The 23,204-nt window shown below is 52.6% G+C and overlaps 1 protein-coding gene and 1 long non-coding RNA gene across 5 annotated transcripts in view; one reads left to right on the top strand and one right to left on the bottom strand.

The window, feature by feature from the left end:
* The window catches only part of LOC107132625 (uncharacterized), a 75,109-nt gene extending 65,523 nt beyond the window's left edge, over positions 1–9,586 (bottom strand). For both annotated transcript variants that reach the window (XR_001500647.3, XR_009495236.1), the window contains exon 1: positions 9,327–9,586. This is a non-coding gene — a long non-coding RNA (uncharacterized lncRNA). The remainder of the gene's footprint in view (positions 1–9,326) is intronic.
* A 280-nt stretch (positions 9,587–9,866) lies between these two features.
* On the top strand, positions 9,867–21,924 carry N4BP3 (NEDD4 binding protein 3). 3 transcript variants are annotated; one of them, XM_005209176.5, is made up of 5 exons: positions 9,867–9,957; positions 15,465–15,815; positions 16,029–16,556; positions 16,996–17,250; positions 17,376–21,924. In XM_005209176.5, the coding sequence occupies exons 2-5, from the start codon at positions 15,495–15,497 to the stop codon at positions 17,901–17,903; spliced, it is 1,632 nt and encodes a 543-aa protein (XP_005209233.1). In that variant the 5' UTR covers positions 9,867–9,957; positions 15,465–15,494; the 3' UTR covers positions 17,904–21,924. The 3 variants fall into 3 exon arrangements, with proteins under 3 accessions (XP_005209233.1, XP_005209234.1, NP_001192671.1); XM_005209177.5 differs by having other exon boundaries at positions 9,868–9,957; positions 15,468–15,815; NM_001205742.1 differs by lacking the exon at positions 9,867–9,957 and having other exon boundaries at positions 15,495–15,815; positions 17,376–18,279.
* Positions 21,925–23,204: the final 1,280 nt, after the last annotated feature.

Genomic DNA, 23,204 nt, shown 5'->3' on the forward strand with positions numbered 1-23,204 from the left:
GGTAAGAGGAGGGGCCATGGGCATGGTGGGTGCCTTAAGTGGATTCTCCCAACAACAAACACAGACGAGGACACGGACGCAGTCCCCAGGGCAGAGGTGGGGGAGGCAGGGGCCAGAGCTGGGCCTGGAGGAGCTATGGGACTAGTCCTGAAGATGGGATGCCATCTCTCAAAAAGAGGATGGTAGAGACAGAATGCGTAGGCTGGAAAGTGCCCTCCCGGGCAGAGTGGGCAAAGGCCAAGGGTAGGCAGCAGGGAGCCCAAGTAGGCTGATTCAACAATCAAGGAGAAAAGTGATGAGGGCAGAGGTGGCAGCCAGAGAGAAAGCAAAAACCCCAGGTCTCCATGGGTGGCTCCAGGGTTTCACTTGGAAGTAGCATGGATGCATGTACCACCCAGCCCAGAGAAAATGACCCAAGACAACATGAGTGCACGCTAGGTGGGAGTCCAGCCGCCTCAAGACAGACTCTGTGGCAAGCATTTTGACCTTCTGATAAACTTTCCCCGTAAGGAGTAGGAAAAGGACAAACTGACATTTACGGATGCCTATTATTTGCCAGATACGGTGGTGGGCACATGCTTCACAGATGATACTTCATTTAATCCTCCCAGCCAAATAATGATCCCCCTTTTGAGATAAGAAAACCAAGGTGTAGAGAAAGAAATGAAATTGTCCAAGGCCAGCCAATTCAGGAAGCGGGTGCATCCAGGGAGCTTCTTTCCATTCCCCTGGCCCCAGGCCCTCAGTGCCTCGCCCCTTGGCATCTGGGCAGTGTGTAGCTTCTGAGTCAACTCCACAGGGATGCCAAATCTGGGGGCAGGTGCCCAGGCAAGGGTGTCTGCCTGGTGAGCCCAGGAGAGTGAGCAAAGTTCACTGCATTCAACCCCCAGCCCTGCCCAGTCTGGCCTCTCCCATGCTGTCCAGGTAAGCATGTGGAGGGGGACAGAGGCCTGGTTTCTGCTCAGCCCTCCCTTTTTTTTTTTTTTGTTTCATTTGCTGAGGCTGCTGGCATTTATTGTTTATTATTGAAGCCACATCAACTCTATGATACACAAATTTGACTAAATGTGGTGGTTGTTGTGTCTGAGAATGTGATAATCCATGGAATGTACAGGAGAAAGAAGGTGGAAAGGCAAACACAATGAGTAGAATATTTTACAAAACTGAAGGTGACCCCAGTTAGGTTAAAATACAGAAGAACATCAAATTAACAAAAAGAATTTCACTTTTGTGCTGTATTTCAAGGATATTTTCAACTTTCAAATTTAACTTGTTTTTGAAGTATAGCTTTACTGAAATATAACTCACATACCATTTAATTAATTCATTTAAATGTATAATTTAGTGATTTCTAGTGGGGTTGTCACCTCAATCAATTTTAGAATATTTTCATCATCAAAAAAAGAAACCTCATGACTGTTAGCAGTAACTGCCCATTTCTCCCAAACTCCCAGCCCTAGGAAACCATTAATCAACTTTCCATTGATTTGCCTATTCTAGACATTTTATATAAATGGAATCATATAATATGCGGCCTTTTGAGACTGGTCTCTTTCACTCAGCTTAGTGGTTTTAACATTTATTCATGTTGTAATAGATATCAGTACTCCATTCCTTTTTACAGTCAAATAATATTTATAGCTATAAATTTCCCTCTAAGTACTGTTTTAGCTGCATCCAATAAACTTTTGTCATTTTAATTCATCTCAACGTATATTCTGATTTCCTTTGTGATTCTTCTTTGACCCATTGATTACATAGAAGTGTACTGCTTAATTTGCACATATTTGTGTATTTCCCAAATTAATTTTGTTGTTGATATCTAATTTCATTCCATTGCCAGAGAACATAACTTGTATGATTTCAGTCCTTTTAAACTTATTGAGGCTTGTCGTATGGCCTAGCACATGGCCTATCCTGGAGAATACTCAATGTGCACTTGAGAAAGACACCTTCTTCTGCTTTTGGTTGGAATGTTAGGTTTAGAATGCTTGGGTTATAGTATTGTTCAAGTCTTATATTTTCTTGTTATCTTCTGACTAGCTGTTTTATCCACTATGGAAAGTGGGGTATTGAAATCTCCAACTATTATTCAACTTTCTATTTCTCAGTTCAATTATATGCATTTTTGCTTCATGTAATTTGGGGCTATATTATTATATTCCCTACTTTTGAAGAATCAGTATCCTCAGATTTTCCAACATATCCTTGTCTAAATTATTTTATAATTTTATTTATTTTTATTTTTGACTCTGCTGGGTCTTCGTTGCTACATGGGATTTTCTCTAGTTGTAGGGAGCAGGGGCTGCTCCAGATGGTGCACAGAGTTCTCACTGCAGGGTCTTCTCCTGTTGTGGAGCACGGGCTCTAGAATATGTGGGCTGCAGTAGTTGTGGTGCCTGTGCTCAGCAGCTGCAGTTCCTGGGCGCTACAGCACAGGCTCAGTAGTGTGGTGCATGGGCTTTGTTGCTCTGCAGCACGTGGGATCTTCCTGGATCAGGGATCAAACCCATATCTCCTGCACTGGCAGGCGAATTCTTTACCACTGAGCCACCAGGGAAGCCCTCCATGTCTAAGTTTTTATGAGGTAATTTTCAGGAAGCTTTATATGAGAAACTGAGATAACTGTTTTTAAGAATCCATGCCTAGGGACTTCCCTAGTGATCCAAGGGCTAAGACTTTGCACTCCCAAAACAAGGGGGCCGGGTTTGATCCCTGGTCAGGGAACTAGATCTCACATGCCACAGCAGAGACCTAGCACAGCCAAATATTAAATAAATAATAAAATTACATTTGACTATTAAACAATAGTCAAAATTAAGTTGATTTGCTTTTTTATAATACAAATATAACAGAAACAGTCCATTACTTTATAGAAAGTGTTAGTCACTCAGTCGTGTCTGATTCTTTGTGATCCCATGGATTGTAGCCCACCAGGCTCCTCTGTCCATCAAATTTTCCAGACAAGAATACTGGAGTGGTTTGTCATTTCCTTCTCCAGGGGATTTTCCTGACCCAGGGATTGAACCTGGGTCTCCCTCATTGCAGGCAGATTCTTTACCATCTGAGCCACCAAGGAATGAAAGCTTTATACAGTGAATACACTATTGCTAATATTAATTCTAATATATTTAAAAGGAAAATATTTTAACTATTTTTCAGTTTCCAAAACCATTAAAAATTATAGAAATGAAGTATATTAATCTATAAGGATCTGCTATCTTATAATGAATATATAATTCAGGAATAATGAATTATAATTCATCCTAATTTACTTATTAGAGTAGATAATACCCCAAGGTGTATTTTCTTGGATTTCATTGTATTATCTTGTATTTCATTCACTTGGAATGAAATAACACTTTGCCAGCCCACCTTCTTAAAGACCTCAGAAAGGTAGATCAGAGGTTAAAGGCCAAGGCGACAGAGGTAAGAATAAGAGGCAGCCTGCATGGAGGGAAGGAGACTAGTTGAACTGTTAGGTGGCTAGACTTCCAGCTTTCATGTCCAGCTCAGGAACTAGCTCTGAAACATATTTTGGGGGAGTAAGTCACGTGCCTTCTCTGGACCTTAGTTTTTCCATCAGAGGTGGCTGGACTGAGGTCACCCAAAGGGTTCAGTGTCATGCTCTCTGGTTAATGCCCTAAGGGAAGAAGGCCTTCTTCAATGAACAGTGCAAAGAAGTAGAGGAAAACAATAGAATGGGAAAGACTGGAAATCTCTTCAAGAAAATTGGAGAGATGACAGGAATATTTCATGCAAGGATAGGCATGATAAAGGACAGAAACGGTAAGGACCTAACAGTGGTAGAAAAGGTGGCAAGAATACACAGAAAAACTATATAAAAAAGGTCTTAATGTCCAGGATACCCATGATGGTGTGGTCACTCACCTAGAGCCTGACATCCTGGAGTGTGAAGTCAAGTGGGTCTTAGAAAGCATTACTACAAGCAAAGCTAGTGGAAGTGATGGAATTCCAGGTGAGTTAGTTAAAATCCTAAAAGATGATGCTGTTAACGTGCTGTACTCAATACGTCAGCAAATTTGGAAAACTCAGCAGTGGCCACAGAACTGGAAAATGTCAGTTTTAATTCCAATCCCAAAGAAGGGTAGTACCAAAGAACGTTCAAACTACTAGACAATTGCGTTCATTTCCCACGTTAGTAAGGTTATGTTCAAAATCCTTCAAGCTAGACTTCAGTAGTACGTGAACCAAGAACTTCCAGATGTACAAGCTGGGTTTAGAAAAGACAGAGGAACCAAAGATCAAATTGCCAACATCCACTGGCTCATAGAAAAAGCAAAGGAATTCCCCCCCAAAAATCTACTTCTGCTTCATTAACTATGCGAAAGCCTTTCATTGTATGGATCACAACAAACTCTGGAAAATTCTTAAAGAGATAGGAATACCAGACTACCTTACTTGTCTCCTGAGAAACTTGTATGCAAGTCAAGAAGTAACAGTTAGGACTGGACATGGAAAAACTGACTGGTTTAAAATGGGGAAAGGGGTATGACAAGATTGTATACTGACACCCTGCTTATTTAACTTCTATGCAGAGTACATCACACGAAATGCCAAGCTGGATGAATCACAATCTGGAATCAAGACTGCTGGGAGAAAAAGACAGAACAAGGTTTCTGGGAAAAATATCAACTACCTCAGATATGAAGATAATACTACTTTAACGGCAGAACGTGAAGAGAAACTAAAGAGCCTCTTGATGAGGGTGAAAGAGAGTGAAAAAGCTGGCTTGAAACTCAAAAACTAAGATCATGGCATCTGGTCCCATCATTTCATGGCAAATAGAAGGGGGAAAAGTAGAAGCAGTGACAGATTTCATTTTCTTGTGCTTCAAAATCCCCGCGGATGGTGACTGCAGCCATGAAATTAAAAGATGTTTGCTCCTCGGAAGGAAAGCTATGACAAACCTAGACAGTATATTAAAAAGCAAAGACATCATTTTGCCAACAAAAGTCCATATAGTCAATGCTATGGTTTTCCCAGTAGTCATGTACAGATGTGAGAGTTCGACTGAGCACCGAAGAACTGATGCTTTAGAACTGTAGTGCTGGAGAAGTCCCTTGGGAGTCCCTTGGACAGCAATGAGATCAAACCAGTCAATCCTAAAGGAAATCAACCCTGAATATTCATTGGAAGGACTGATGCTGAATCTGAAGCCCCAATATTTTGGCCACCTGATGCTGAGAGCCAACTCACTGGAAAAGACCCTGACGGTGGGAAAGACTGAAGGCAAAAGGACAAGAGGGCATGATAATGTTAGATAGCATCACCAATTCAGTGGACATGAATTTGAGCAAACTCCAGGAGATGGTGAAGGACAGGGAAGCCTGGCATGCTGCAGTCCGTAGGCTTGCAAAGAGTTGCACATGACTTAGCAACTCAACAACTATTAAGCTTCTGAATATGCATGGGAAGATGTGAGGGTGAATGGATGTGGAGGAGAAGGAGAAGGCAATTTCTGGATTAGTGCTGAAGGCAGCTGGTCCCCTCAGCCTCGCACTCCCCATCCAGGTGACATGGACATAATCAAAGGGCTCCAAAAAGCCAGGTAGGAAGGAACATCTGCCAGGCCAGGTCCTCAACTTCTGAGGGGAAGTGATGGGGTGCTCTTAGCAGTATAGAGACCAGAGCCTGTGCAGGAGATTGGGACCAGTAGCCCGGTCCAGGCTAGAGGGGGCCACAGACCTGAGCTCTGTTTCTGTTCATGACAACTCTGCTTGAGAGATGGAGTCAGGCTGTTCTCTACTCCTGCCCCAATCCACTGCACTCCGCATCGTGGTGCCCAGCAGCCAAGGGTCCGCCAGCCTCCCACCACCAGCTGTTGTCTCTGGTTGCAACCACTTCCTTGGTATTCCATTCAGAGGGGCCACTCTCTGGCCCCTCTCTCCTCCCTGATCTGTTTTTATATCTCTGGGCTCTAGAATATCATCTGATTTCTTTCCTTCCTCCTGGGATGTTCTAAGATATTGAACACCCTTCCCCTCCTACCTCCCTCTGGCTGGGAAAAAACAGACTGGGGGTTAGGGGGGTGGTCAGAAGACTTTGGATTAGTCACTTACCATTGATCCCTTCCCTCTCCTCCTCACGGAATTTCTCGCCAAGACAAGTCAATTCTCTCAGACCATCTCATGAATATCCTTCCTCTCTTCCTCTCCTCACTGCCCTTTCCCTCCGTAGCCCTGTTTCTATTCCCTAACACTCCTCTAATCCATCCTGCCTTCCTCAATCACTTCACAAGGCCTGTGTACTTTCCCCGAAGCCCAGCTTGGTCCTCCCACTCCCCTCTCTCAACACCTCCGAGGCTCCCGTCATCTGGCCTTTCTGAGTCTGCTCAAATGTGCCACCTGTGCTCCGTCCCTCCCACTGACCTTTCTTACCCCAGGGCTCTGGGTTCACTAGTAAGCTTTCTGGGTTCACTAGTAAGATGAAGGCTCTGCCTTCACCGACCATGCCTGCTTTCTCCAGCCATAGGCTCTCGTTCCATCATAAGCACTTTCCTCCACGGAAATGCCTTCCATCCTTCAAGTACCATCTCAAAAGCCACTTCCCAACGAGGCCTTCTTTCAGGTCCCCCCAAAGGTAAAGTGTGTACTTGTGCTAAAGCTTCATATGTAACGCTATCAGACTAGGGGCTCCCCAAGAGCTGATACCCCAAATACTTATTAATGAGTTTTCTTAATTAGACAAGTCCTCTGAATTCTAGTACTTCCATTGTTAGAACACTGGTAAGGACAGCATCGGAGAAGGCAATGGCATCCCACTCTTGCCTGGAAAATCCCATGAATGGAGGAGCGTGGAAGGCTGCAGTCCATGGGGTCACTGAGAGTCGGACACAACTGAGTGACTTCACTTTCACTTTTCACTTTCATGCATTGGAGAAGGAAATGGCAACCCACTCCAGTGTTCTTGCCTGGAGAATCCCAGGGACGGGGGAGCCTGGTGGGCTGCCGTCTTTGGGGTCACACAGAGTCGGACACGACTGAAGTGACTTAGCAGCAGCAGCAGCAGCAAGGACAGCATGGAAGACAGGGGTTGCAAACTGGTGGCCTGTGGGCCAAATCTGATTCAAGGGTAACATGATGTCTTTTTGTTTGTTTGTTTATTTATTTTTGGCTGCACTGGGTCTTCGTTGCTTTGCGCGGGCTTTCTTTAATTGTGGGGAGCGGGGGCTACTCTCTAGCTGCGGTAGGATGGCTTCTCATTACGGTGGCTTCTCTCGTTGCGGAACACAGGCTCTTGCAGCACATGGGCTCAGGAGTTTTAACGTGTGGGCTCTAAGAGCCCAGACTCAGTAGTTATGGTATGGGGGGTTAGCTGCTCCGTGGCATGTGGAATCTTTCCAAACCAGGGATCGAATTCATGTCCCCTGCATTGGCAGGCAGATTCTTATCCACTGTGCCACCAGGGAAGTCCTGATGTCTCTCTTTTTTTTAATCGAGGTAAAATTCACATCATATAAAACAAACCATTTTAAATTGTGCAACCACCATTTCTATGTGTTTCCGAAACATTTTCCTCATTGCAAAAGGAAACCCCACATCCATTGTCGACTTAAAAAATATAGTCATAACCTGAAAGTGGAAAGTTGTTTTATTCGGTGGGAATGTTTAGGACTTCAAGCCCAGAGGACGGCATCTCAAGTAACCTTGAAAGAACTGTTCCAAGGAGGCAGGGGAAGGAGTCAGGTTATACAGAAGTTTGCAATAAAGGGAGCAGGTAGCCTTAACATCAAAGATTATTGTTAATTAAGGAAAACTAGATATCTCAAGTTAAAGAATCTAGCCCTTTTCTATGTATAGGAAGATGCAAGCTCTGGGCTCACTGAAATCTTTCCTTTCATACACATCTCAGCTATCTGGGGTCAGCATCTTGCTTCTTGGTTTTTTTTTTTACATCCTTAGTTCCTTGTCCACTGCTGGGAGTGACATAGGGAATGATGGCAGCTGACAGCTGCTGGATTGCAGGCACTGTTCTCCCTTTTGGGCCCCTCCAAGCTCAGAAATTCACTTTTGGAGGCCTTGAAATCGCTGACACCCTTATTTACTGATATGGCAGGAATCAATCCATTTTACACCATCAAGCAGTCACTCTTCATTCTTCCCTCCCCACAGCATCTAGACCTAATCTTCCTTCTGCTGGATTTATCTGCTTCATATAAGTGGAATTATACCACATGCAGTCTTTAGTGTCTGGTTCGGCAAAACTGGCGGATCATCCAAATTGTCCTTTTATGGTTGAATAATATTCCATCTATGGACATACCACATTTTGTGTGTTCATTTATCTGTCGATGGGCAATTGGGTTGTTTCCAGCTTTGGGCTATTGTGGCTAGTCTTGCCACAAACACCCATGCACTAGTGTCTGTTTGAATTCCTGTTTTCAATTCTTCAGAGTATATATCTAGGAGTGGAATTGCTGGATCATACCTCACTATATATTTATAACCTTTTTTGGAAGATGTGGTGTTTTCATATTTGAATCTGAATGCCTATAGGTGTCCATCTCTGTCTCCGTTTCCATCTCTTCTATGTCTTACACCTGCCAGTCTGACTCACACTATTTGCCTGGCCCCTGAAGACATCTGCAGACAGTGACTGTAGCCATGAAATTAAAAGATGCTTGCTCCTTGGAAGGAAAGCTATGATCAATCTAGACAGCATATTAAAAAACAGAGACATCACTTTGCCAACAAAGATCCGTCTAGTCAAAGCTATAGTTTTTTCATGTATGGATGTGAGAGTCGGGCTATAAAGAAAGCTCAGCGGGGAAGCATTGATGCTTCTGAACTGTGTTATTGGAGAAGACTCTTGACAGTCCCCTGGACTGCAAGGAGATCCAACCAGTCTATCGTAAAGGAAATTAATCTTGAATATTCCTTGGAAGGACGGACGCTGCAGCTGAAACTCCCCATACTTTGGCCACCCGATGAGAAGAACTGACTCACTAGAAAAGACCCTGATGCTTGGAAAGATTGAAGGTGGGAGGAGAAGGGGACGACAGAGGATGAGATGGTTGGATGGCATCACCGACTCGATGGACATGAGTTTGAGTAAGCTCGGGGAGTTGGTGATGGACAAGGAAGCCCGGCATGCTGCAGCCCATGGGGTCGCAAAGAGTCGGACACGACTGAGCGACTGAACTGATCTGAATTTGCTCCCCTTATAAGTCTTTGGTATCAAAAACTCCCACAAAAACATAGCGCCCAATTCAACTGCTAAGGAGCCCGAGATCTTGGGCAAATCTCTCCACACCTCTCGGAGTACTACTTTGCTCAGCCTCGCCAGGGAATAATGCTGCTTACCTAAGGGGAGGCGGCAAGAATCAGGGAGATGATGGACGGAATGCGCCTCTTCGGAAGCTGTCGAGTTCTGGAAACCGAGACAGACGGGCTAGGCTAGAAGAGGAGGAGGCGGCGGAGGAGCGGGGCGGGCTGGACGCCCTCTGGGAGCATAGGCCGCACTTCGTGTTGTAGACCGGCCCGGGTCCGAGCCCGCGCGCCTGGGCGTCCGCCGCACAGAGCGCAACCGGCAGGGGGCTCGGGCGCCACCGCCTCGCGACGTCTCGGCGGGCTAGCCTAGGCTGGAGTCGCGAGCCCGGGCGGGGCTCAGGTTGGCACGCGGTGGGCGGGGGTGGCCCCCGTCCCCGCCCCCCACATCCGGGGGCCCGGGCCGGGCTGTGGGTCGGCCGCGCGCCAGTGAGTCAGGCCGGGTTTTCCCTCCGCCTCTGGGGCAGGATAGCGAGCGCGGCCGAACGCGTTCCTCCCTCGCCAATCCGGCTCCGGAGCCCGCCCGCCCGCGTTTTCCCGGCGCCTGTCGCCTGGCCGCTCCAGCCTGGTTCGCAGTCTCGGCCGGAGCTGGCGCCCTGGAGGAAGGGTTCAAATCCGCGCGCAAGGGAGCTGCAGCGCGCGAGGGGTGCGGATGGGCGCCAGGATGGTGAGTAGGGCGCACCGTGGGGCTGGAGCCGCGGCCCGGGGCTGGACTCGGGGGGTGGGGCTGGCCGCCGCCAAGGTCTAGCTTTCCCGGCGACCTTGGCCAAGCCCCCAGCCCTACGCGGGCGAGGTTCCCGTCTGAGAAGTGGGCAGGGGTGGCAAGGTGAGGTGTGCGCCCAGCTACCCCTTACTTCCAGACATCGAAGCACCGAGGTGCGGGATCGGGGACCGTCCGCGGGCAGGGAAGCTGTGCTGAAAGGGCAGGCGACAGGTTACGTTCGCCTTAACCCATGCAAAACGTGCTTTCCTTGGAGGAGTTCCTGGGACCCCTGAACCACCACTGGGGTGGGGCAGGTGCCCTTGGCTCGGGAGTCTGACCTCGGCTTCCGTGCCCACAGCCCATCCGTTCGGGGTAAGTCTTAGAAGCCTGGGAGAGACATCCCCTCCCAACCCTCAGGTAGCTTGGGGACCTCCCCCAGTTCTGGGGGAGCCCTCGCCTCTGCCACATCCTTCCGTGGAGATGCCAACCTCCACCTTCCCTAAGAGACGGCTTCCTGCCCTCTCCTGCCCCCTCCGGGATACCACCTTCCTCCACTATATGAGCCCTGTATATAGCTTGCTGTCAGGGGTCCCGTGAAGAGCGGACGCTCCCAGATCCTGAGCACCATCCCAGTCTGGCCACAACCTTCGGCCAAAGTGAGGGCCCGTCTGGAGCCGGGCGGAAATCGGGGCCGTGACTGCGTCCGGAAAAAAGGACCGGGACCTGTCATCTCCGACGCGGCAATCCCTCCCCCCCCCCCCCCCCCACCCCGCCCGCCGCCCCGCCTCCCCTCCCGCCTCCACGAGCAGACCGGGTCTCTCCTGGCTTGCACCGGGGGCTCAGCCTGTCCCGCGGCCGTGGTGCTCTGTCCCTGAACGGCCCAGGGAAGGAGAGAGGCAGGAGGCCGTCCTGGAACCGGTGATCTGCTTCCTCCCAGAGCCCTCCTGGGCAGGGCTCCTCTCCTGCCGACTGGCTGTGTGTGGGTGTGTATGTGCCAGACTGAATGAGTGCGGCCAGTCTGCTCAGGCCACCGCCTATGGAACTAGCAGCTTCCAGGGCTCACAGTGCCCATGCAGCGGTGTTTCCACTATTTCTACCTGACCCAGGGGCAGGCAGTGGATATTCCAGGCTGAGGGGACTGGGATCCAAACCAACCTGGTTGCAGGTACCCTTGGGAGAAGCAGGTGTGGGGAGCTGAGCAGACATAATCCACAGCAGTGTGGGAGCCCAGGGAGGGCAGCTGGTAACCCCTGGCTGGGACAGCCTGGGGCAGAAGAGGGGGTCTTGCCTGGGGAGTTGGGATTGCTGGTCATGTGGAATCACAGGCAGCTCACTTCTTTTTGGACTTCAGTTTACCTAGCTGTAGGATGGGGTAAGTGCAACTACTGTTTGCTGTCTCGGAGATCAGATGATGAAATGAAAGGGCTGATAAAAACTGTAGAGCGCAAGTGACTTAGTGATACTAAGAACCACTCCAGCAGGACTCTGCCTCTTCATGAGTTGAAATGGGGCTACAGAATGCCAGCCTCTCCCATCTCCTCCCTGGGCCCCTCTTACCCACTGCCCCCTCTTTTGGAGCTGGGACATTCCAGTCTCATTCCTCAGGGGCAGCTGCAGTCACTCCCCTCAGCAAAGCTGATCCTCCAGCAGGTGGTGGGACCCTCCCTGGGGCTAGGACTCACGAGGGGCTAAAGGCAGTCAAGGCCAGACTGGGAGCTTCCTACCCTAGTGCTTTGGGCACACTCCAGAGGAGATGCACAGTGGGGTCAGGGCAGGCTTCTAAATGTAGAGAGCCTATGGACTTTTTCCTGTGCAGCTGAACATGACCTTAGGCACCTTATTTTACCTCCTGGGCCTCAGTTTTCTCCTCGGAAGTAGGGGATGACACTCTTCCTCTCCCATGTGTGTTGTGAGCATGTGCCAGGCCCAGCATCAGGCTGACCCAACGAGGCACCCACTAAAGGACACCAGGATGCCTCCCTGAGTGTCCTGTCTTTTTCTGCTTCGTGGCCAGGACCGTATCCCAGCCCCATTCTCCAGTCTCCACCAAGAGTTGGTCTAGAGAGATGCTCCCAGTGTCCAGGCTGTCTGATCTTGGAGTAGATGGAGGGGAAGGTGGAAACAGGAGTAAAGGGACCTTGTTGGGACCAACTAGGCCTGTGCAGAATAGGGCCTATGTGACTAGCTGAAAGCTTGCTGGCAGAGCAGTGGGGTGGTGGCTGTGAGGTTCTGCTCTGTGCAGAGCTCTGGGCCCCAGGCACGTCATGAATTCTGGGTAGAGAAGCCCAGGCACTTGGAGGAGGAGGCCCTGTTTTCCCCAGTGGGGCTGCAAGGCACTTGCTGTCTCTCCCTCCCTCCTCCCCCTCCACATCCTCTCCTGCACAGCTGCCCTGGGCCAGTCCCTGGGCTTCCAAGCAACGGGAAGGAATGTGTGTATTGGGGGATGTGGGGAAGGCAGGGGAGGTGGATGGAGTCTTTTAGGAAAAAGGACCATCCCCAGATTGAGACCTGAGCAGGGTAGAGCCTCCTGAAAGCCAGGGCCCTTGGCCCAAGGGGGAGGAGCTAATAATACAGCCTGAGAAATTATCTAGGAGGGGTGGAGAGAGGAGGGGGGAGAGTGGGGGCCTTAGATAAAGACAAAGGGAAGGGCTGTTGCTGCCCCTCCATGTAGCTCCGGAATTAGTTCAAATTGCTCAACTCAAGTGTGAAGAAAAGCTGATCCCATGCCCTCCTTTGCCACACACACATACACACACACACACACACACACACACACACACACACACACACTCACACACTCGCCTCCATCTAGCAGCCTCGGGGCTAGGAAGGACAGCTGGGTATTTGTGTGTGGAAGGTGCTCAGTGCAGTGCGGATGACCTTGAGTGTGTGTGAGCCTCGCTGCGTCCTCTCACAGAGAAGCTTCTGGGCCACTGGTGGCGCTGACTGGACTGCAGTATGTGTGTGGTGTGCGTGTTTTGGCCCATGACTGCTTCTCCCCTGGACCTGGGACCCTTTGTGGAGGGTATGGGGTGTTGATTATTGCTCCCTGAGACAGGAAATGAGGCTGTGGCCAGGGGAACGTGAAGCAGTGTGTGTTTGGGATTGAGTGGGCATGTTTAGCTCCCCTTGCCACCATCCCTGCCCCCAGGCTCTCACCAGGCTTGCAGCTCAGGAGCCCTTTCACCTCCCTGTCCCTGTGCTGGCTGTCACCGGCAACCCAATAGGAAAGCAGAAAAAAGTAGAGTCTTTCCCATTTGGGGGAAACTGAGGCATGGTCAAGGGAGGTGTCCCATGGAGAGATAATGTAAGGGTGGGCTGGAGACCAGATTCTCTGCTGTCTACCTCCCCAAGAAGCAGTGACAGGAGTTCGGTGGGCTTGTCTGTTGCTTGGTGGGCTTGTCATGGTGAAGGGGTGTCAGAGTGGGAGGCAGGATGCTTCGATTCCAACTCTTGGGTTGTGGGTGACATTGTTGGTTCCCACTAGACATTTCGAGTCATTGTACTGTAATCACAGGCCAGCATCTCACTCTGACCAGCTCTGTGACCTTGGGCAGGCCACTTCACCTTTTGGAGCCCCATTGCCCTTACCTAAAAAACACAGACAGTTAACCATGTGCCAGGACTCTGTGAGACCCCTACGCAGGGCTGCATCACTGTAGGTGCCCAGCACCTGTCATCCCTTATCTGGATGACTCCCCTAACCTTGTGTGGCTTGTGGCACCCCCAAAGAGGTTGAGCTGTCTGGGGACTGGAAAGGGAAGCTTGGGAAGGTTTCTTTTGCCCAGGGTAAGGTTGAGGACCGCAGGGTGTAGGGGCAGGGCCGTGCCTTCCACCCATCTCCCTCCCTCCTCACAGAGAGCTTTGTCTTCTATAAACACAAAACCTGGAAATGGTTGAGGAAGATGGAACCTCCTAACCATTGTTTGGTGTGGGAGTCTGTGTCCCGGAAGCATATTGGATTGGGGCAGTTGGGGTGGGGCACATCGGACTTGTAGCTGCATTGTGCCTGCTGGGTGTCTGTTCAGGAATGGGAATAGCTGGGTAGGAAGCAGAGAAAGGGGCTTCTCTGGTAGCTCAGCTGGTAAAGAATCCATCTGCAATGCAGGAGACCCTGGTTCGATTCCTGGGTCGGGAAGATCCTCTGGAGAGGATACCCACTCCAGTATTCTTGGGCTTCCCTGGTGGCTCAGATGGTAAAGAATCCGCCTGCAATTCAGGAGACCCCGGTACGATCCCTGGGTTGGGAAGATTCCCTGGAGGAGGGCATGACAACCCACTCCAATAGTCTTGGCTGAAGAATCCTGGGACAAAGGAGCCTGGAGGCTACAGTCCATGGGGTCGCAAAGAGTCGGACATGACTGAGTGACTAAGCATAGCACACAGGCAGAGAAGGTGGCATTCGTTCATTTGCCAACTCCTTTCTGAGCGCTTACTGTGTGCCAAGGACTGGGATGGACACAGGGGATCCAGCGGGGCACTGGGGATAGGTCCTGCCTTCCACAGTGTGGTCCCAGCACAGGTGGGAGGCAATCCATAGCCCCGTCACTTGGGCACTCCCTGGTGGTGTTAGTGTGTCTACCAACTAAGCTCAGCTTCAGCTAGCCCGTGTTGACGCTGGCTGTGGGCCAGGCCCTGGACTGGGCATTCTATCCTCTAATCTTAGCCAGTCCTCCCAGCATCCATGAGTGATAAGAGTTGACATAGTCATCATCCAGATGGGGAAGCCAGGGTCCACACACTGATTGGTTCCATACATTGGGTCAGGACTGGGGCCCTGATGCCTGGCAGTGGGCTTTGAAGTGGCAGCATATTAGAGGGGCTGGCAGGGGCTCTGGCTGCCCCGTCTCCCTGCCTCCTACCACTGCTCCAACATGAACACCTGTTCCGGAAACTGTGGCCATTGTTCCTGCCATCCTTCCGTCCCCTGGGCCCTTCCTGTTTGTATCCGTCCTGCTGGAGCCCCTAGCCCCACCCGTGCCAGGCGCTTCCCTTGGGAAAACTCTGAACCTCTGCAGGAAGAGGGGTTGAATGAAGTTTTTTTCCCCCTCCCAAGGGAAGAAGAAGGATTGGAGCTTCTGAGGCCACTGGTCTTGGTGCCCTGTGCCCTCCGCCCACCCACCACGTTGGGTACCTGGCAGGAGAATGAACAAAGTTAGAGTCAGAGATGGATTCTGCCAGCCCAGTCCTGGGAGGGGCCCCTATCCTGCTGCTTCAGGTCCTGGTCCCCCTGTGACCCCAGTCACACACTGGCCCCTCGTCAGAACTAGGGCACTAGACAGGTAGCCTTGGGACTTCTCCTACTTTCTCTAGGAGTCCTGTTCCGGATTCTCTCTGGAACCCACATCGGCCACTCCTGGGTGGGCTGGGGTGGGGGAGCTGACACAGAGATCAAGCACCTGCTTCTAGGGCATCTGGGGAGTTGGGCAGCAAATGCGTACCTGCCCCTGATGGAGCCTCCCAACCCCCAGAAGCAGCCGCCTGTGCCCTGGTGAAACTTCATGGCCACAGCCCCAGGCCCTGCTGGCATTGCCATGGGCAGCGTGGGCAGCCTGTTGGAACGGCAGGACTTTTCCCCTGAAGAGCTACGGGCGGCACTCGCAGGATCTCGGGGCTCCCGCCAGCCTGATGGGCTCCTCCGGAAAGGCTTGGGCCAGCGCGAGCTCCTCAGCTACCTGCACCTTCCCAAGAAGGATGGCAAGACCACCAAGCGGGCCCCTCGGAATGAGCCTGCCGACTATGCCACCCTCTACTACCAGGAACACCCTCGGGCTGGTGACTTCAGCAAGACCTCGCTGCCTGAACGGGGGCGTTTTGACAAGGTGTGCCTCGGCTCCTCCCCTCCCTACTGTGGCAGGGTGGGGAGGGGGGCTCTCCTTGAAGACCCCGAGGCTGGGATAGGACATGGAAGTCTTGCTGTGGGCTGGCCTGGTGACATGTACCCTTGTTCTCAAAGGGGATTCCCAGGGGTTTCGGGAGGGAGCACCAGAGAGCAGTCAGCCCAGAGCCTCATCCCTGGCCTCTCTTTCTGGCAGTGTCGCATTCGCCCATCAGTATTCAAGCCGGCCTCGGGCACCGGGAAAGGCTTCCTGTCCATGCAGAGCCTGGCGGCCCACAAGGGCCAGAAGCTGTGGCGCAGCAATGGCAGCCTGCACACGCTGGCCTGCCACCCGCCCCTGAGCCCCGGGCCCCGGGCCAGCCAGGCCCAGGCCCGTGCCCAGCTGCTGCATGCCCTCAGCCTGGATGAGGGTGGCCCTGAGCCCGAGCCCAGTCTGTCTGATTCCTCCAGCGGGGGCAGCTTTGGTCGCAGTCCCAGCACTGGCCCCGGCCCGTTCAGCTCCTCCCTGGGCCACATTAACCATCTTGGGGGCTCCCTGGACCGGGCCTCACGGGGTTCCAAGGAGGTTGGGCCACTGGCTCTGCTGAACTGCCTGCCCGAACCACCGCCCCCCTACGAATTCTCCTGCCCTGCCGCCGAGGACATGGGGACTGTGGTGCCGGACACCTGTGAGGAGCTCAAGAGGAGCCTGGGTGAGGAGGATGGCGCCAATCCCTTCACACAGGTGAGAGCAGCTGTTGCCTGGGCCACCTGTTCTGTCCCCTGGCATTAGCGTACAGGGCAGACAGAGGGTCGCCCGCCAGCTCTCCTGCAAGGCTCCAGGTATACGAGGGTAAGGAAGAGAGAGATGAGTTTGCTTCTTTCCCCAAGCCCCACATGACATGGGGATTGGTGGCCCTTGCAGGAAGTTGTGAGGGAGGGAGACTCCCTGGGAGCGCTGCGTGCTGGGGACACTTCACCACCAGAGGATACATCCTGGGTTGGGGCACATGTGTGCCCAAAGCATTGCACCCTGGACCCTGTGGTGTTGAGACAGAGGATATCAGAAGCAGCTGGAGCGTTGGAGAAGCGGGCCAGCCATACAAGTGCAGGCAGTTGGTATCCAGGGGGGCAGGGCGATGTGTGGATCTTGGGCCATGGCAAGTGCTCTTTCCCCTGGGCAGGTGCTGGAAGAGCGCCAGCGTCTGTGGCTGGCTGAGCTGAAGCGCCTCTACCTGGAGCGACTGCACGAGGTTACCCAGAAGGCCGAGCGTAGTGAGCGCAACCTCCAGCTGCAGCTGTTCATGGCCCAGCAGGATCAGCGGCGCCTGCGCAAGGAGCTGCGAGCACAGCAGGGCCTGGTCCCGGAGCCCCGGCCACCAGGCAGCCTCCCAGAGACCGATCCTAGTGCGCGAGCAGAGGAGGAAGCCCGCTGGGAGGTAAGAGACCAAACATTCAGAGACTCCTGCCCCCACTGCTGTCGTGCCATCCTCTGCCTGCCCTCCGACCGGTCCCCCCCTTACCCTTCTTTCCTTGGCTCTTGCCCGTCCCTGTCCCCCTTCAGGTGTGCCAGAAAACAGCAGAGATCAGCCTCCTGAAGCAGCAGCTGCGGGAAGCCCAGGCGGAACTGGCTCAGAAGCTAGCTGAGATCTTCAGCCTGAAGACACAACTTCGGGGCAGCCGGGCACAAGCCCAGGCCCAGGATGCAGAGCTGGCCCGGCTGCGAGAGGCCGTGCGGAGCCTGCAGGAGCAGGCCCCTCGGGAGGAGGCCCCAGGCAGCTGTGAGACCGATGACTGCAAGAGCAGGGGGCTGCTGGGGGAGGCGGGAGGCGGTGAGGCCAGAGATGGGGCTGAGCAGTTGCGGGCCGAGCTCCTGCAGGAGCGGCTCCGAGGCCAGGAGCAGGCGCTGCGCTTTGAGCAGGAGCGGCGGACGTGGCAGGAGGAAAAGGAGCGGGTGCTGCGCTACCAGCGGGAGATCCAGGGCGGCTACATGGACATGTATCGCCGCAACCAGGTGTTGGAACAGGAGCTGCGGGTGCTGCGGGAGCCCCCCGCGCCCTGGAGCCCTCGGCTTGAGTCCTCCAAGATCTGAGGCCCTTGGAGCAAGCTGACAGCAGAAGCACTGTCAGAAGATGGCTTGGATAAGCCCACCCTGAGATGGCCAGCCCCTTCCGTACATTGGTCTGGGGTGGAAGCTGCTGAGACCAGCCAGGGATGGAGAGGCTGGCCGAGAGGAGGGATCCAGTGGGGTTGTGGGCTGGATGGGGTACCAGTAGCAGGAGGAGCCAGGGCAAGGTCCCCCCTGGCTGAGGAGTCTCCAGGCAAAGCCCAGCCCTGGAGTAGGTGTGACCCAGGAAAGGAGGTTTGGAAGTGAAGAGCCCTGTGAAGCAAAAAGGGCCAGTGTGAGGAGGGGAGGCTGGAATGGGAACTTTGGCCTCCCCAGAATAAAATCACATTTTCTATGAGGAATTACCAGGTGATAACGTCAGGCCTGTCCCTGGCCTGAGTGCAGAGGACTGTGGAGGGTCCGGTTTGAGGGTGTTGGCCTGGACTGTAGCTCCACCATGTCCATGATCGGCAGGCAGGGTGTACCCTGCACCTCTGTGTGCAGCTGCTGGACAGGCACGTTGGGGAGTGGAGGAATCCTTGCTCTGGCACCACAAAGTTTCTTAGCTGCTATGTGAGCTGAAATTCCTTTCTTTAGCATCAGTGAGATTTTAATAGGGAACAATGCCAGGGAACCCAAGAAAACAAAGGGGCAAGACAATCAAGGCATTGCTAGAATATGAAATGTCCTCTTGGTAAAAAGTCTGGGCTCCTGGGTCCCAGGCCAGGCTGGATGTGGGGCCAGCCTAAAACAGCTTCTGCTGGAGAGCCTTAAGCCTCCAGTAGTCTGCCCCTCCCAGAACTTGCCTCCCACCTTTCTCTCTGGCTTGTGTACCCCTATCTCCATTGGGATGAGGGCCTGGAAAGATGCAGGAAATAAGGCAGAGAAAGCTCGATAAAGAGCTGGAACTGCAGCAGAGAATGTGGACATTTCCCCGTAGGCATGGGGGGCCATGGGGTATTGGGCAGGAGTGTGATCTGATTTGTATTCTGGAAAGCTCTGTCCTGGGAGGAAGCACCCCTGTGCCTGGCCCTGCATTGCCTGATCTTTGCTCTTAGCCAAGGCTTGCTGGTCCTTGGCCCCTAAAACCCACTCGCATCCTCTCTGGACCCTTGCTCCCTCCTGGTGGGTTACCTAGAGCACAGAACCAGTCGGGCTGTGCAAGTGGCATCTCCCTAGCCCTTGCTGTGAAGCTGGGAGTCCTTACGGATGCGTTAGTGTATCTGCTGCCACACGTGGAGCACTTCCTCTCTGCCTGGTGCTGCATTAGGCTGTCAGGGTCTGGGGGCTCAGGGTCAGATGAGATGTGCTTCCTGCTGCAGGGGAATCAATACACAGATGTCTCCCTCCCAGGTTGCCTGGTGGGGCAGGGGCCACCTCTGATCTCCGCAGACACTCCCAGTTTGCTCCCTTTGGCTGTGCTCTGCTCCTTCCCTGGCCACACCCGGCAGCCCCCTCAGGTGGGCCCTGATGGTGGAGTGGTGTGCAGGGGATGGACGCAGCTGTGGAGTGTAAGCCAGTGGGCTCCGCCCTTTTAGGGAGGAGAGTGGGGTGTGTATGTTGTCTGCCGTGGGGATAATGTGTTTATGTCTGTGTGAATGGCAGGTGTGAACAGTAGAGATGTGCTGTGGGTGGTGGGTGTGTCTAAGGGGGTGTGTTTGGGCCTTCTGGGTTGGGGCTCCTCCCTCTGTTCCATTCTTTCCCACCCTTCTCAGCCCCTTTTAGTCCTGGCCAGGCTTGACTAGAGCTTGTAGCCAGGTCAGATCCCTGGGCCTTGCTGAGAGCTATCTGGGCTCAGCCCTGAGCCAGGTCCTCTGCCTGGGAAGGGAAAGTAGGGACACCTGGGTTAGGCAGGTCTATTCTTCACAGGCCTTGATACTCATTTTACACACCCCACCCAATCAAGCTTTCTGGGTCAATGGTTCCTCGAAGGGCCCTCCAGAGCTCAGTGCTAGCCTGAAGCCTGGCTCACCCCATGGGCTGGAGCTGGTCAGGCTGGATACCCATGTGGTCCACAGTGGCTGGGGTCTACTTTTTGGTGTCCCAGCTCTGCAGAAGAGCTCCCCACCCAGCAATTAGGGAGCTGGGCCGGCCAGTACAGCCAGCAGGGAGTGGGTGGGCGGTACCAAAACTTGGCAGCTGTGCCAGAAACCAAGGCCAGGCCCAAATGTAGGGGGAGGGCGCAAGAGAGCTGAAGCTGGGGCGTCTCAGAGGGAACCAGATCCTGTTAGCTCATCGCTGCCAGGAAAACCAGTTCCCTGTCCCCAAGCCGGCTGGGCAGCTCTGGGGCCAGCTGATCACAGGTGCCACTGTAGTGGTTACACCTTGGGGCAGCCCCTCCATCCTGCCCCCAGTGGATCTCTCAGCACCCCAGCTGTCCTCCGACCCCCTCCCCCAGCAGACTAGGCCCAAGAGCTGATTCTTTCCAGAACTGAGACTAGCTCCCTGCACTTGTCTCCCTGCCTTTGGTCCCTCTTGTTCTCAACTCGATAGTGTGTGTCCTCCAGTGGCTCCTTGGGTCCCTTAGCCTATCACTTGAGGCTTCTGACAGTCTTGCCTCCAGGGTCACTGATGGTGGTACCCCTCCTAATCCCAACAGCCCTCTGGGCCCTTGTTCTCCAGGCAGACTCCCCCCGACCATGATGCTCAGATTTTCCCTCCTTAGGGAAGCCTTCCCTGAACTCACACCCTGTCCAGGCAATTCCTTGCTCCCTATGCCCGCAGCCCCTGTTTCCCTCCACCAGCTCTGTCTGTTCCTTTGGAATGGTCAGTTTGCCTCTGTTTTCCACTGGGCTGTGGACATGGCTGGAGCAGGGCCACATCTTCTGTTTTCATCCCCAGAGCCTGCTGTGGTTCCAGCCCAGAAAGCAATGTGGGGGGGGGTGGCTTTGGAGTCGAGAGACTAGACCCCTTCCCTGACTGGCATGGGTTCAAGCTAGAGGTGGTAGGGGGAGGTGGCAAAGGCTCAAATGCCAAGCGTTCATTCACCTTTTGTGCCACCTGGTCAAACCAGGTCTGTGCCAAGCACCACCATTCACTGCACAGTGAAGCATTGAGTGCCTCCTTCGGGGAGGAAGCTGAGGTGGTCAAGGCCTTTGCCCCTGTGGTCCTTTCCAGCGGGTGAGGGAAAGAGACAACACATACGGGTCCATAGTAGTGACTGGGCCAGAAGAGTGCCAGCATTTCAGAGGTGGGGACAGCAAAGGCACCTGCACAGTGGTGAGCAAGCCAGCAGAGCACGCAGAAGGCAGAGGGAGTCCATCTGGGGGACTGAGAGTAGATTTCTTTGAAACTGGTTGGCTGTGGGTATTAGGGAAACATTTCCCAAAGAGGGTATAGACCCTACAGTGACTATTCAGATTGCAATAATCCACCATTCTAGTAGGTGGGGGCTTAGCCGTCTATATTGGGTTCAGAAAAAAATAACGTGCTATTTCTTGTAGAAAAAAACAAAAAATATGAAATAATGCAGTAAAAACAAAAAGTGAAATATGTTATGAGAGGTGAAGTTTGAACGACAGGAGTTCAGAGGAGAACTGGCTCACTTATCACTCCAGGTGGTGGGGTGGGGCGAGGGGACAAAGGTTGACCAAACTCTGGGCAGGCACTTCCAAGCTTTCTGACTGCACCTTCTGACTGTGTGCTTCCTTGTGCAGCCAGTTCTAGCAAGAATCCTGCTAAGTTAGGTTAGCCAGAGTCTCCCATCTTCTATGTCTGAACACCCTCCGTATTCTAATCTGGTTCCTCCACCTGCAGCATCTCCCACATTATGTCTGGCCACTCTGGCCTGCCTTCATTGAGAATTCTCTGCAGTCATTTAGCCAGTTCCCCCTGCCCCCTGAGGTTTCCTCTTAGTAATTTTTCATCCACTGACCTCCACCCTGCACCTTGGCCATGAAATATACTTTTCCTTGTATTTGGAATTGAGGCCACTCTCTGACCCTTACATAAAATCCCATTCCAGTAGCCTCCACTGAATAAAGTCTTCCTTACCACTCTAACACACGTCATGGCAATTTTTTTTTCTTTTTTCTTTAACAGAGGCAAGCTTCCCTGAGGAGGAGAAGTTGCTGCGGGTGGGGTAGGATATTTCCTGTGGAGTAGGGTGGGATGAGGGCATTCCACGGTGGGCCTGGATTTCATCATGGGGAAGTGTGGGGCAGGTCTGCAGAGGGTCTTGTCTGGAAAGGGATGAGAGGAGGCAAGACAGATACTGGGCAGCCCGGCAAGCTGGCACAGAACTTCACGTCCTGTGACTGTGGGTGGATCCCTCAGGCAGCCAAGGGACAGGGCCAGAATTGGGACCAACTTTGTGTGTGTATGACCTGTGCAGTCACCAAGGCCTCACACTCAGAAGGGCCCTAGGCTTGGCGCAGTGCTCTACTGTCACAATCTGGGACTTAATGATGTTTGAACAAGGGGCGTCACATTTTCATTTTGTTCTGGGGCCTGCAAATGACACAGCTGCTTCTGGCCTGAACCAAAGCTTTGCAAGGAAGGGCAGGGACAGGGAGAAACAGGAGACTGGTTGGGAGCCACCTGAAGGGTGGAAGGAAGAACAGGGCCTGAGCAGGCAACTTGAGCTCCATAGGCTGAGCACTGATGCTCCCAGGTTCTGCAGAGAGCAGGCAGTGGCGATCCCACCTGCTGTTGCCCCCTATCCCATCAGCTATCAGGGGATGGTTCATCTTTTTCTAGCCTGGCGTTCCTGGACACACTCTGGGAGGCATGGAAGACTGTGTTTTCAGGACAGAATTCCAAGGCTTGTTCTGCCAAGGACCAACCTTTCTTTCTTCCTAAAGATTTATCTGGTGTGCTTTTTGTGTAGTGGTCTCCCTGCTCCCTGCCATTTTAAAAGTATAATTTATATAGAGAAAAATTCAATGTTTTGACAATACAGAATTGTACAACCAGCCCTAAGCCAAGATACAATATGGTTTCATCATCCTCCCAAATTCCACTGCCCCCCTCCCCGTCCCTCTATCCTTCTGCTCCACCCTCAGGCAACCAGTGATCCGCTTTCTCAATAACATTGTGTTTGTGTGTGTGTGTGTGAGCAGTGTTTAATCCCGATTTCAAAGTAGTGAGTAAAACAATATGCAAGGGTGAGTGCATGCTCAGTCTCTTCAAACTCTTTATGACCCCACCAGGCTCCTCTGTCCATGGGATTCTCCAGGCAAGAATACTGGAGTGGGTTGCCATGTCCTCCTCCAGGGGATCTTCCTGACCAGGGATCAAACCCGCATTTCCTGTGTCTCTTGCATTACAGGTGGATTCTTTACCCAC

This window comes from Bos taurus, chromosome 7 (assembly GCF_002263795.3).
Source record: "Bos taurus isolate L1 Dominette 01449 registration number 42190680 breed Hereford chromosome 7, ARS-UCD2.0, whole genome shotgun sequence".
NCBI classification, from domain to species: Eukaryota; Metazoa; Chordata; class Mammalia; order Artiodactyla; family Bovidae; genus Bos; species Bos taurus.

Coding starts and splice junctions, on each gene's coding strand:
- N4BP3 (XM_005209176.5), top strand. CDS start 15,495: ATGGCCACAGCCCCAGGCCCTGCTGGCATTGCCATGGGCAGCGTGGGC. Junction 15,816..16,028: donor AACGGGGGCGTTTTGACAAG/GTGTGCCTCGGC, acceptor TCTTTCTGGCAG/TGTCGCATTCGCCCATCAGT. Junction 17,251..17,375: donor AGGAGGAAGCCCGCTGGGAG/GTAAGAGACCAA, acceptor GTCCCCCTTCAG/GTGTGCCAGAAAACAGCAGA.